General features: G+C 41.6%; 1 protein-coding gene across 6 annotated transcripts in view; it reads left to right on the forward strand.

Moving 5' to 3' along the window:
* Window positions 1-15,056, forward strand: part of LOC147026255 (extracellular sulfatase Sulf-1-like) — a 397,411-nt gene that overhangs the window by 304,624 nt on the left and 77,731 nt on the right. For 5 of the 6 annotated variants that reach the window (XM_085881495.1, XM_085881494.1, XM_085881497.1 and 2 more), the window contains 7 exons: window positions 6,176-6,345; window positions 6,884-7,034; window positions 7,143-7,318; window positions 7,539-7,670; window positions 9,250-9,312; window positions 11,403-11,523; window positions 13,354-13,567. In XM_085881495.1, the coding sequence (XP_085737621.1) occupies window positions 6,176-6,345; window positions 6,884-7,034; window positions 7,143-7,318; window positions 7,539-7,670; window positions 9,250-9,312; window positions 11,403-11,523; window positions 13,354-13,567 (1,027 nt within the window). The remainder of the gene's footprint in view (window positions 1-6,175; window positions 6,346-6,883; window positions 7,035-7,142; window positions 7,319-7,538; window positions 7,671-9,249; window positions 9,313-11,402; window positions 11,524-13,353; window positions 13,568-15,056) is intronic. The other variant, XM_085881498.1, reaches the window with a different exon arrangement.

The following is a 15,056-nucleotide window of genomic DNA, read 5'->3' on the forward strand; positions in this document are numbered from 1 at the left end:
TGCTCGCAACTGGAAAGGATGGCCAAAGGTCATGAAACTGGAGAAAACAAACGGGACTAGTAAAGCACAGACAGAGCAACGATTGGGTATAGCAGAGAGGAGTTTATCAGAAGCCAACCAAAGGGGTTACAATGGCACAAAGGATGAGTGCAGCCAAGGTCAAGCAGATGAGTCAGCGATGCTGGGGCAAACTCTGAGCGAGTTGTGCACTGGGAGTGGTCTTTCCACTATTTTCCTGTGTACAAGGCCATACTGCAAAGGACTGTAGCACAAGCAAACCATGATCCGGCCTTCCCCGCACATGATGTTTCCTGATGTCTGGTGTTCAGCCACATAACCCTGGATGGACCTTGAGTCAAAGGTTGCCACATTTGCTTCCTCTTTCTTTGCCTACACCAGCTTTAATTCAATAGCGACTGAGTCAATCATATGTTTAAAAGTATAAAAAGAATGGAGCTTCACTGAGACAATTTCCAATTGGTGTCCTGTTTGTATGTAGTATGTATTTGTCTTCTCTGTGAATAGAAAACTCGACGCAGAGTTTAGCATTCCATGGCTTTACTTTGATTTCTGCTTTTGTGGATTGTGGATTCTAATGTGTGTACTGCTCGGTGAACAAACAATCTGTTTCACACTGAAGTAAATGAAATGCATGTACTACAAGCACTTAAGAACTGATATATGATTGACTATTGAACTGAGTACCTTAATTAATGGGAATGTCAGTGTGGTGATGGCAGCTGACCTCATGCACTTGACAGAGCATCAGGGTGCTCACGACAAATAGTGAATGCTTCAAGGCTCAAATTGATCCTTGACAGGTCACCACTCAATTACGAATTGCAGACACTTCTGCTCACCAACCATGGAATCAAACTCGCACCAGTGAAGGGATGAAGAGAACAAGGCTTTACCCACTCAACCCTGTATGGAGTTTTTGTTGTTTTTGGGGGCGGGGGTGGCGGGGGGGGGGTTGTATACAGAGTCGAGGCTCATGGAAGAGCTAAAACTGAATGGATCAGAATGCGACAGAACAAAAAGAAGAGGAGAGAGAGAGGGAATCACCAACAGCAGAGTTGAAGGCCGAGATAAAGAGAGAATTGGACAAACAATGGGTGTGGGGAAGAATAAGGGGGTAGGAGAGGATGCGTGGGGTGGACAGTATGGATACAGAAGGGAACTCTCAGAATGGCAAACTGGAAATTTGAAAGAAGGAAGGATTGGTGTGGGGTGAGTGGGGGGGGGCGTGGGGGGTCAGCAAGGGTAGAGAAGATCATGGTTTTTGGATGGGAGATGATCTGAAATGGTGGTGAACAGCTGTTTTGAAGACGTGGAGGGAAGAATGAGATCAAAGAGAAGTTGGTTCCACATGTGGGGAAAAAGAGGAAGAAATGGGTGGAGGTGTGCTGAGCAGTGATTCTGCATTTTTGGAGTTTCACCAGAAGTGATTTGATAGTGGATCGCATGCACCTTACAGTAACCTTGGGGGGGGGGGGACAAACCACAGAAAGAGGAGATCGTGCAAGACCAGAAAGGAGGCTGTGGAAGACAGAGGGACCACCGACTTATCTGCGATTGGAGAGTGACAGTCCCATAGACTCAGCTTCATCATGGGAGATTCCATTAATCTTGAAGGCCTTGTATTCCACAGCATCAAACTGGGCAAGGTGTGAGGCAGAGGAGCCAGCCCAGAGTGGAGAGCAGTACTCATCATGCTGCAGATGAAGGCCTTGTAGGTGGATAGGAGTTCAGGTGTGCCAAGGAAGGACTTTGTATCAGAGATGCCCGGTCGGCTTTGGAGACCAACTTAGAAATGTGGTTTGTCCAAGAAAGATCATGGCTGATAGTGGGAAGCCAGAGTTCGATTGAGCATTAAGAAAGGATTGTTAAGAAAGTGTATGGGAGGGTTTGCCATGCAGGCCTTTCAGAGAGAGATGGAGAGAGTGTGAGATTACTCAGGATTGAAAGACATATTCCAAGTGTTTCACCAGATTTTGATTTTGTCAAGGTCTGAAGAGAGGAAAAGGGCTGCAGCCTGCCTGTCTGAAGGATGAGGAATAGCAAGGTAGAGGGTGGATTCTTCAGCAAATAGATATAGAGGATTTTCCAGAGAGTCAAAAAGATTGAGGAAGATTAGGACTCGACTCAGAATGCTGCCTTGGAGCACTCCAGCCTTGACAGCGAGAGGAGATGAAAGGATTCCATTGAGAGCCACATGTTGGATACAAAATTAGCGGAAGTCAGGAAGCCATGTGTAGAGTTGGCCCTGGATGCCATAGTTCAGAGACTTTGGAGAGCATGGCGTAATGCCAGACTGCATCAAAAGCATGAGATACGTCTAAAGAGACCGCCCTGATCTCATGTCTGACATTGAGGACCTCCATCCATTGTTGGGAGAGTCGGAGCAGCATGTCAAAGGTGGAGTGTCCAAGTTTGAATCCAAATTTATGATCTGAGATGAGACCATTGCAGAAAATGAAGGATTTCATATCAACTGTGATGATGGATTCCATGACCTTGTTGATGACTGGAAGTAAACTGATAGGTCTGCAGTTAAGGCGATCCATTTTTGCATCATTTTTACACTGCCTTTAGAAAGTTTACACCCCCTTTCAAAATTTTTATCTTTTTTATGCCTTATGGCCTGGAATTAAATTGCATTAACTCGGAGTTTTTCCACCTTTATTTACACATGGTAACATGGTAATTTACACATGGTAACACATATCGGGAGAAGGATGTTGAAGATGGAGTCGCCAGGCAGGAGGAGAAGAGGAAGGCCAAAGAAGAGGTTCATTGGTACGGTGAGGGCGGACATGCGGGTGGTTCGAGTGTCAATGGAAGATGTGGAGGATAGAGCGAAATGGAGACGGTTGATCCACTGTGGCGACCCCTAACGGGAACGAGCCGAAAGAAGAAGAAGAAGAAGAAGAAGATTTACACATGGTAACCCACAACCTCCAAGTGAAAAACAAATTCTACAAATTTCAGAAAATTAATTAAAAATACAAAACTCGAATATCGTGTCCACCCCCATGAGTTAATACTTGGTGGAAGCACCTTTGATGGCAATTACAGCTGTAAGTCTGTTGGCATAGGTCTCCACCAACAATGCACCCCTCGATTGGGCAATATTTGCCAATTCTTCTCTACAAAACTGAACAAGCTCAATCATGTTGCATGGGGAGCATTGATGGACAGCAATTGTCAAATCATGTCACAGATTTTTGATTGGATTGAAGTCAGGGCTCTGACTGGGCCACTCAAGGACAATTACCTTTGTGTTCCTTAGCCACTCCAGTGTAGCTTTGGCTGTGTGCTTCAGGTTGTTGTCTGGCTGAAAGGTGAACTTCCATCCCAATTTCAGCTTTCTTGCAGAGGGCAGCAGGTTTTCCTTGTGCATTTTCCTGTATTTTGCTCCATCTATTTTCCCTTCCATCATGACAAGTTCCACCAATCCCTGCTGATGAAAAACATCCCCATAACATCATGCTGCCACCATCAAGCTTCACAGTAGGGATGGTGTTCTTTGGGTGATGTGCTGTGTTGGGTTTGTGCCAAACGTAACGTTTTGTATTTATGCCAAAAAGTTCCATCTTGATTTCGACAGACCACAAAACATTTTGCCACATGGCTTCAGAATCTCTGGAGTGTTTTTTTGCATCCCTCAAACAGGACTCAAGGTGGGCTTTTTAGAGTAGTGGCTTCCTTCTTGCCACCCTACCATACAGGCCAGACATTTGGAGTGCTTGGGATATTGTTGTCACATGTACATAGTGAACAGTCTTTGCCATAAAGGCATGTTGCTCTTTCAAAGTTGTCATTGGCCTCTTGGTGGCCTCTCTGATCAGTCTCGTCCTTGCTTGGTCATCCAGTTTGGAGGTATGGCCTGATCTAGGCAGGGTCTTGATGGTACCACACACCTTCCACATCTTAATGATTGTCCTGACTGTGCTCCAAGAGATATTCAAGGTCTTTGAAATATTTTTATACCCATCGCCTGATCTGTGCCTTTCCACAACTTTATCCCAGAGGTCTTTTGAAAGCTCCTTGGTGCTTATGGTTATCTTTGCTGTGAATTGCACTACCCAGCAGAGGAAACTTACAGGAACAGCTGATTGTATTCTGAAATAATCTGAATCACTGCAATTTCACACAGGTGGAGGCCAATTAACTTGGTGTGTGATTTTGAAGGTGATTGGTTGCACCTGAGCCAATTTGCAGTTGCTATTATAAGGGGGGTGGACACTCATCCAACCAAGAGATTCTAGTGTTGTATTTTAAATTAATTTTCTGAAATTTGTAAAATTTGTTTTTCACTTGGAAGTTGTGGGTTATGACGTGTAAATAAAGTTGGGAGAAGTCTGATTTAATGCAATTTAATTCCAGACTATAAGAGAACAAAAAGGCGGTGCAGATTTTCTATAGGCACTGTATATGATGCAGTATTTACAAGCAGATGGAAGATCACCAAGGACAAATGACAGGGTGAAAAGGTAGAGGGAGGGTGTGCAAGAGCAGCAGAGCAGGTTTATATGACACCTGCTCTGCTGACTGAGTTAATGCTGATGCCATCTGGGCTATTTGCAGACTCAGAGTGGAGGGTTGCTACAAACTTATCCACCTTATCAGGTGCAAAAGACAGAGTCCAGGAGTAGTTGGGTATGACTGGGTAGGGTGGGGTTGTGAATATTTTTTGGGGGTTGACACAAGATTCGGAAGCAAACACAGAATTGAGGCATTCGGCCTTCTCACAAGCAGAGTCGGCTGTGGTGCCATTTGAAGAGAGTGAAGGGATGGAGGTGGAGCATACACCAGAGACAGACTTAACAAGATGCCACCAGATTTTAGAAGATGCCATGTTTGAAAGTTCATTCTTTATGTTGGACGGGTGTTTTTTTCTGGCTCTCCTGAGAGTGGACTTACATTTGTTGTGGGCTTTGAGGAATAAGGTTAACCGTAAAATTGGGGTAAATTTAGCAGTCGTAATTTCAACTCGAACCGCTCTGCCCTTCATGCAATTGGATCACAGCGAGTGGGTTATCAGTTGTTTGACGATTGGTGCACTGTTTCTCCCCCACCTGGCAACTACTCTCTTGTAGCTCATAATCAAATGTCCCTAAGGCCGCAATGAATGCATATTATGAAACAGCAATGTTTCAACGTTGACCTATAAGAAAATAATTTGTATCGTCCACATGAAGAACAAAAGAAGTACAATTAATCCTTTTGGTCGTCTAAATTAAAAAGCTTCCTTTTAAGGTTAAAACCTTTACACTTGCATGTAAATTATAGTCCTCAACAGCCATTTTAGCTCACCTGGACTTTCGTCACGTGAGCTTATGCTATTGAGTAGTGTCTGTTGGTGAGTGAATGAGTCATTCAGTCAGTCAGTCAGTCAGTCCGTAAGCGCTTCAGTTATTATCGTTTGAACCAAACAAATAATTTTGATGAAATTTGACAACAAGCTTTATTTCTGATGCCGAACGAAGGTTTATTGATCACATCAAAATCTGCGCTCATGAAGGGAGTTTATGGGGTGGGGGGTTGACCCCCCACCCATATATTGACCCCCCACACCCCCTCCCCCCAAATAGGTATTTGCTCTCTTCTACAAAACTACACACACAATTTAAATGAAACTTGACATCAACCTTCATCACCCATGATGTACCAAAGTTTGTTCACAGCATAAAAAATCAGGGTCTAAGGGGATGTGCGGGGAGGGGGGGGGGGGCGTTTGAGTAACTGTTGCTTCCGATCCAGGTGAGCTTCAAGATGCGCAGTGCTAATTTTTTTTTTTTCAGAGCAATACACCTTTTACGAAACTCACTCTTCCCTCCAGTACTTTCCGACGATGCCGCATCCAAGAAGAGCATGTGTTCAAATTCATTTAGGTTGCATTGGTGTCAGGGTATGCAGTAAAATTCCTTTAATAATGTTTATTTATGCATTCCCTTTCCATTCATTTTTCATCAATATCTTTAACATTAAAAAATTGTATTTTAGCAGTGATTGTTTGGGTTCTCTTTCTCATACCTCGAGGCACAATGAGCATGCACATTATTCAATAGTACAACTTGAGTGATCATGTGATTTTTTTTCAGGATGTGAATGTAAAAAGCTTCCAATTCTCGCCCACGTTATCCTAATCCACAATCATCTCCCACCACAGGATTACCTGACTGATCTGATCACCAATGAAAGTATCAATTTCTTCCGCCGCTCACGCAGAGCCTTCCCAACACAGCCCATCCTCATGGTGCTGAGTCACGTGGCACCACACGGGCCTGAGGATGTAGCGCCCCAGTACTCGACTCACTTCCCTAACATCTCATCCCACATGTACGGACATTGAACAGTGGAAACAAGCATTTCATAAACCTTCATGTTTTTTTTCGGCCTGGCCTAAACTTCATTATGTTTCATCCAGAGCTCTTGTGTGCTCTTTCTCAATCACCACCCTCTCCTGCTTGTTTCATTCTGATATTACTCTTTAGAGTCTTGTATGTGCCTTGAATGGCTTCATAACATGCCACCAAGATGACTTGTGTTGTCCTCAGGAATTTTGAGGTTTACCAAGGTTGAGATTATTTGTTTGGGAAAGACGATTACAACTTAAGTCTTGAGAAAGCACTCTGGTGATCTTGTTTTTTACAATTATTGTGGTGAAAGGCTATTAACAGAATGTTTAAACAGCAGGTGGGGGGGGGGGGGGTCACAATGGAAGGAGTGGGATATCTTGAGAAAATAAGAGGTGTGGAGGAGAGGGAGATCAAATATTTTTCCATAGCTTCAATGATAATGATTAGTTGGTCCATTATGTACAATATAACAATATATTTGATCCTACCATATGCTGTCATTGTATCCCTCTTTTCAGAACCCCAAGCTATAACAGGGCTCCAAACCCTGATAAGCACTGGATTCTACGTTACACAGGACCCATGCTGCCCATTCATATCGACTTCACTAACTTACTTCATCGACGCCGCCTGCAGACCCTCTTGTCTGTTGATGACTCTGTTCATCGGGTGTGCATCAGCACACATTGTATTTTCTTTTACGAAAATGTTCGAGTTTGCAATGTGCAGGTACTGCACAACCTTTATGATCACTATGCTTGGTCTGTGCAATAACAGATTTGCAGGGAACTGGAACGTGCTGGTGAGTTGGAGAATACGTTTGTGGTGTACACGTCGGACCACGGCTACCACTTGGGCCAGTTCGGTTTGGTTAAGGGCAAATCCATGCCCTATGAGTTTGACATCCGTGTTCCTCTCTATGTGCGAGGTCCTGGAGTAGTACCGGCATCTGTGTGAGTGGGAAGGAGTGTGATTTGGGTGGGGTGGATATAGCGGAGGGGGTGGTGGGAGTGTGGTTGGCTAGGGTTGAATACTACAGAAGGATTTGGTGAACAAATACTAGCCAAAGTGTGTTTGTAGCCATCTATTGACTATTTGTGATTAAGCAGGTGAGATACCATGTTGGCTAGCCACACTAGGGCCAATGCAAAAGCCTCACATCCCCATGGTCAGTGTACCGCAGATTGCGTTGAACATTGACCTGGCACCGACATTGCTTGACATGGCCGGTGTGGAGACCCCACAAGATATGGATGGTCGATCTTTGTTAGCCTTGCTCAAGCCACTAACTCTACCACGTGGACGGTGAGGTGACGTGTAAACTATTCTTGAATGCCAGACAATATTTGCCAAGGTTTATTTGTATTGGCATTTCACCTACTCATACATTATCATGTTAAAGTAGGATAAAATGCCGCAAAATCTCACATTTATCACAAAACACACTGTGATACTAAGCTGTTCGATCCATTTATGTTGTCTGTCATATTGTTCTCGATAACAGTGACATCTGTTCTCTTTTGTTCTTTTATTCTTGCATGCTAAGCTTTATGCCCAGTTACAATTGCTTGTGAAGTATAAACATCCATCGGTGCCTTTCAGACACCCTGGAATTGGTCATTATGTACCGACCTATAGTCTGGCTGTATTACTCTGCGGAGAACATCTGTGTGTGAGATTCATTGTTGGGGAGAAATGCCTAATGAATGTGACACCTCAATAACATTCAGTCAAGGGACAGACAAAACGAGCTTTACAAATCGTGTTTAACAGTGCAAGCATAAAGAGAACAGAATAAATGACAGGGATATGTAGAAAGGCTTGTTTTGCAAGTTGTTGTACTGTGTTGTTTTTCTTTGAGATTAGGCATCTGTGCGTGGTAAACTTTGAAAGCCTCTTTACAGCTGCTGGGATATAGTCATCTAGCCTTGAAAACCCTTTTAGAAAGGTAAAAGGGATTTGTGTTTTTTACAATCCTAACAACCAATGAGGGAATGAATATGCTTATACACTACGTACATGTTTCACTCGGAACTGAGTGTGAGATCAATTATTATTGAATGCCTATGTCTCATTTTAAAGATTCGATGTGGAAACTATGAAGTTTATTTATTTGTCTTTAATATATTAATTTGTGCACACACACACACACACACACACACACACACACACACACCCTAATTATACATACATGATTATGTTATTATTATACATACATGCAAAAGGGGTCCATTCCACCTTCTGAAACCTGTGTATGGCGATAACAACCAACGATACACATACACCAGCAATAAGCATTCCTTTTACCCCATGAGATGCATAGGGCTGCGTAGCAGTTTCAATTGGTGAAGAAGTAGAGTTTAGTCCTGGACAGGTTGCCACTCCGACGCAGGATACTCGGATGGCTTATTACCCCAATAACTTGGTACTCATTTTACTGACCTCAGAAGGATGACAAACTGAGTCAACCCACCTGGTGATATTTCATTGTATAGAAAGGGACTCAAACTCAAGACCCTAAAATCTTAAGCCAGCCACCTTTACCATTAAGCCAACACACCTGTAACCCTTACCCTAACACTTTATTTTTCTTATTTTTGAAATGAATATGATTATTCAATAAATGCTTTGACTGATTAAACTTTGTAACAGAGGAATGTAAGAGGTGCTCTCATAGTAAGAATTGTGATGCTGTAAATAATTGGAAGTCACACCAGAATTAGATGCTGACAGTCACCTGCTTTCTCAGCCTGTGACCTGGATGAAAATACAATCTTTCACCTTGTACTTCAATCTCTTCACTTGTCACCCCCCCTGCCCCCCACCCCCATCACCACCACCACCACCACCACCTTAATGAGAGCTTTTCACTTTGTTTTTGAAGGTTTCGAAGCCCGCACACCAAGCAATCCCTACAATGGCGAGATGCCTTTCTTGTGGAAAGAGGGTGAGAAATGTGCTTGGTTCTTCATTTGTTGAATGATATTTCACCAAATCATGACATAAAATAGAATACTGTCGTGACAATCACCGAGCCTCACGTAAACAAACCACAAGTGCCAAACATTATTTTTAAATAAATCACAAACCCCACCCTTGGTGGTGTAATGGTTAGAGTGTCCACTCTGAGTTTGAGAGGTTTGTGGTTTGAACCTCAGCTGAGTCACAGAACAAAGACATTAAAAATATTTTGTGCTGCTTCCTTGCTTTGATGCTCAGCATTTAAAAAAGACAGAGCACAGACAAACATCCATATGTTGGTAATAATAGTGCAGGCTTTCATCACACCATTTGAAAGCCTTTCTCCCTGAGCAGAGATCAGTTTTTTGCAAGCTCCAATCATGGTACCCTTTCTTGTGGCAATGTTTTTTACGGCCAGATGGCCTTCCTGATGCCAACCCTTTAGTCACCTTCGACCCTGCAGGAATAATTACCAGTTTACTGGTGCTCATTTTGCCGACCTTCGGAAGGATGACAGGCTGAGTCATCCCCCCTGATGCTAACTCAGCGGCCAGCGGGGCTCGAACTCAGCACCCCAACGATCCCAAGTCACTGCCTTTACCATTGATCCACACCAGGCTCATAATAATAGTGCAGGCTTTGATGGGACCAATGGCCTCCTCTTGCATCGATGTCCCTTGTAAGGGAACTCATTATTTTTAGTTACTTGTAATACACATCCACAACAATCCGCAACATTGACCGATTCCATTTCTTCTTTTTCTTTTTTTTCTTCCACCCTTATTTTTTTCACCTTTATTCATTTTTAAATTCGTTTTTTCCACAACCACTTGAGCAATTGATATGAGAGATTCAACATCGGAGTGTTTACCCATGGATAATTTTTTTAACAAAGTTTTATGATGATTACATGGAAAATGTGTCCGTGTTCCAAAAAAAATCCGTTTTCTGCAGGCGCGGGTTGCAGGGTGTTTCACACATCGGGAATAAATGGCCTCAAGCTCGCTTCGTTCAGCCTCGGCCAAATTATTTTTTCTTATTATTATTGTTACTTCGCATTGGTATGATGCAGTTGAATATGAGATTCCAACAACTACAAGTTAATTTATGGCTCAAACTCAACAACAATATCATAGCCAATCAATGAAACATCAAACGCCGAGCCTATAATTTTATTTTCTGGAGGATAAGGTTTTCCTATTTTTAATGTTTAACCTATAAGAAAGAGCACATTTTAACATTAGAGAGGAAAGAAAATTTAAAATATGATTTTCATTTATTTACTATGATGTGGGTATCTTTTCCAGCTGTAATAATTATCCATTGTGCAAATCATTCATTAGTTGGGCTGAAAGGTTAGATAAGAGTTAATATATTCATCTTTTAGCTGTCAAGCATAATTCGATTTCTGATAGGACTTTAAAACTGTCCTTCTAGTGCTTCACAGATAGGGCATCCTTTACATGGCCACCTCTGCAAGCATTCTCTGCTGTTCCCATACTGCCTTCCAAAAAGACAAGGCTATTTTCTCCCAGTACCTTGGCCATACTGTACCAGTGGCCTACCGGTGCCTCAATAATGATGCAGCCAGCAGAGCAAATTCGAAATTGAATCCCATTCAAAAACGCATTTTCAAGAAAGGAAGATTTATTGGTTCATTTTCACACACATTCAAGTTTAACTATCAACATTTACTATCAAGGATACGAATAAATAAATGATGAATGAATAACTCATCCTGAACAAATTAATCCTGTATTTATCTCTGTGCCTGTTCAGACAGTGTTCAAAAGGATTGGGTAATTATGTTTGCTGTTGGTTGCTCCAATCAATTTTGAGATTTCCATGATGATGAGGTTGACCTTTGTAAGCAATCAACTTTTCCCTCCCTGAATTGGAAAAAAATCTCACTGTTACATAGACTCTTCTTTTCCACTTCAGCGCCACATTTCTTCCCTTTCGCCTTACTATTGTCGGCTTCCAATTGGATTCGAATAAGAAAAATAACGATCTTCTCACTTTTTCTATTCCCAAGACTGTGATGTATTTTGTTCAAATGTTGACACATTTTCACAGAAAAATGCGAGGAAAGGAAAGTCGGCATGAGGCTTCGCTTGCCAAGCGTCCTAAGGTGGAGAGGGTCCAGGAGCTCTGTACTCATCCACAGTACCACACCCCGTGCCAACAGCCTGGTCAGGTGATGAGGCATAAAGAACGGTTTGGGTTTGGGTGTGAAAAACTCGAGAAGAATTTCACCTGTTTTTTAAATACTTTTTCAAATAAAAAACAATCCTCGTGAGTGCTGGTGTTATCTATGCCACAATCGTCATTTATAATGTTTAAATAATTATCAGTCCAATTAAAATCTTTTTCAACATTGCATGACTTTTTATTCATTTATTTTCAAAATATGACCTTTTATTAGTAGATAAAAGTCATATTTTGAAAAAAAACTACTACATCTGATCATTACAGTTTTCAATTTATCAACATATTAAATTTATTTCCTTATATTGTAGTTTCAATTAAAACTCCCAATATTGAACTTTATATTAACTTCCCTATGATAAGTTAAACATTATATTAACTTCCTTATGTTAAATTAAACCATATATTGACTTCCCTATGATAAGTTTAACCTTATATTAACTTCATTATGTTCAGTTAAACCTTATATTTACTTCTCTATATTAAGATAAACCTTATATCAACTTTGCTATGTTGAATTAATCCTTAAAGTAACTTCCCTATGTTAAGTTAAACCTTATATTAACTTCCCTATGTTAAGGTAAACCTTATATTTACTTAATTCTGTTAAACCTTAAAATAACTTCCTGGTGTTAAGGTAAACCTCATATTAATTTCCCTATGTTATGTTAAACCTTATATTAACTTCCCTATGTTAAGGTAAACCTTTTATTAACTTCCCTATGTTAAGGTAAACCTTTTATTAACTTCCCTATGTTAAGGTAAATCTTATATTAACTTCCCTGTGTTGAGTTAAACCTCATACTAACTTTCCTATGTTAAGTTAAGCCTCATATTAACTTTCCTATGTAAAGGTAAACCTTATATTAACTACCCTATGTTCAGTTAAACCTTATATTAACTTCCTAATGTTAAATCTTATAATTAAACCCCTCCTTGTTTCACTGCCATACTCCAGCCTGCCTGCTCACCTCCACGATTTTGTCCCTGTTTACTCCTGTTCATGGAACTGCTTTCCATCGGCGGTTCAATTCCACCCATCCATCCAGTGATTCAAGCAAGTGATGCACCAGCATCTCACATCATCCCCCTTCTATACCCATAATATTTTATACTCCCATTCCTCCTCGTTTATATGGAGCACAATGGAGTAGCATCATTGGCTGAGGGTGTGGCTGTGCCGCTGATGCAATGCCCTGTGCTGGTTACTGCAGGAATTTGGAATTTGGCCATGGTACCAGCGATAGGTCACCTTCTCTTTGCGAAGGACACCATGGGATCTTTAACGTCCACCAACAAATGCAATACATCTTCCATTAACTGTACCTAACCCAACGCCCCTATTGCAAGTTTCCTCTCCTCCTCTCCCTCCTCTTTTTCCTGGTCATTCTTTCTCTTACTTGTTGTGCCGGACTGTGGCTCCATTTTCCCACTGTCAGTATATTTCCTTTTGTCCTCTGTCTCCTCACTCTTGCATGAGCCTCACTTTTTATTATAAGTTATGGATAAAACAAACCATTAAGTAACAAATGCAATTTCAATGAATGCCTTAGTAATTTTTTTGGAGGAAACATCTTGTCCATGGTTGGTCAAAATATAATAGTGACGTCACATGTTTTTCACAGCTAATTGGGGATAAGACCTCTACAGATATTTCTGGGGAAATTTGCTGAAGTTATATTTGCTCATGGTGAATAGCACAATTTTTCACACAAGATTGTTAAAGTGATTGTATTTTTTACACTGTCTAACCATGATTGCAGAATTTTCAAGATGACATGTTAGCCATGTCGTGGCCCTTGCTCCTTGCGACCCACAGCAGTGGCATTGCGTGGCTGGCCCCACGGGCCGATTGCGCCTGCAAAAGTGCAGAGGACAGTTGCGCAGAGGAGCCCTTCAGGATCGGGAAAGACGAGGAGCCCAACATGGAATTCAGCGATGTTCTTGTTCCTCAGGTCCCAACAAGCATAGTTGGACCACGGCGTCCAGTAAGGATGACATCGGCCACAGACAGCATTCCCTTCACAGTGGAGGTGCGCATGAGAGCACCGGGGGATAGATTTGATAAAAGATCTGTATCTCTAGCCACAAGCCGTATGAAGAAAACTCTGGCTTAAGAGAAGAAACAGGTCTTTGGATATCCTGTAAAGACGATCCTCTGATATCTTATAATATCTGACAACAATCTGAGAAGAATATGATTGGATCCCATGAGCAGTTTTATAAAAGTGGTTACTTGTATTTGGCTGTGATTAATGACCCCAGTGTTAACACTAATTTGTATAACCAGATGAGTGCTCCAGAACCATTCAAAGGAACATTGACAATAGAACTAAGATGGGGACAAATGCTAATCCATTATCCAAACCCATCGCTTGCCCAAATAGATTCCAATTGCACAGAATAAATTGAGAAATGTTATATTGGCTGTGTTTTCCTATTTCAATCTGTACCAAGGCTGATTCTACAATGTAATATAACAAGCAAGAAAGCAGGAACTTCTTCTCACTTTGAGATTACAAAAATACCTTCGTTACCATTTTGAGCATTGGAATATAGTGCTGTACTGTGGGATTGACATCGTGTTAATTCCTGCCTCGAGAACAAACCCAACAGTGTCGACGGACATCAAATTGCCTTCGTATTGGTCTCTACATGAGTGCAGCTTGAAATTACTTTCTGTCTCGTAACAAAAGGTTTTCCAACCACATTTGTAACTCTACGACCATGGCCAAAGCAGCTTGCATGCTAAAACAGAGATTCCTCCTACCCATTGCATTTGTATTGTCTGATTGATGGACAAAAGACAAGCGACAGGTTACCTAGCTTCATCCCATCTTTGGAAAGACAATATATGTCACAAATCGATAGACTTATGCAAGATAGCTTAAAGTGCATTCTTTTGCCTTTCTCGCTATATTACGACGGCTAACAGATTGAAAGCGGTCAATAAACCGGTGACATAACGTTCCAAGAAAGAAAATTCATAAGTTGCTGAATGTTACAAGGCAAGAGGTGACTGTAATCCGTTATCCCTGACTCCACAGTAAAGGATCTGTTTGAACACTTATTGGTTAATGTCGAGACGTGCCCAGGAACATAAACTTAATGAGCTGGAGCATATGATGTAGCAGACGGATGGGTTATGGACATATGTATGTTATGAAGCTGAGGTGGAGTGAAACAAATACGCCTCATATGAGGCTCATTGTGATTCTAGTCGAAGCCGTATGCAACACAAAGGCTTGAGGAAAGAACAGGCAAACCAATGTGCTGGAGGGCATGGTGTTTTCAAGCAAACCCCCAGATTGTTAATTATCCCAATACCACCATGAAAAATAGAAAGACTCAGATGGTAAATGTATATTTATCATTCATAAAGTTCCTTGTTGATGGAGCCTTGCAACTTCCATTATATGTCGTTAATTTATAATTTCTGGAAAAAAAGCCTTTTTGGAAGATTACATCTATACGATAAGAGAGCCATTTGTTGTGTGCGTGCGCGCGTGTGTGCGTGTGCGT

This window comes from Eptatretus burgeri, chromosome 5 (genome assembly GCF_056783735.1).
Source record: "Eptatretus burgeri isolate ZD-2024b chromosome 5, Ebu_testis_v1, whole genome shotgun sequence".
NCBI classification, from domain to species: Eukaryota; Metazoa; Chordata; class Myxini; order Myxiniformes; family Myxinidae; genus Eptatretus; species Eptatretus burgeri.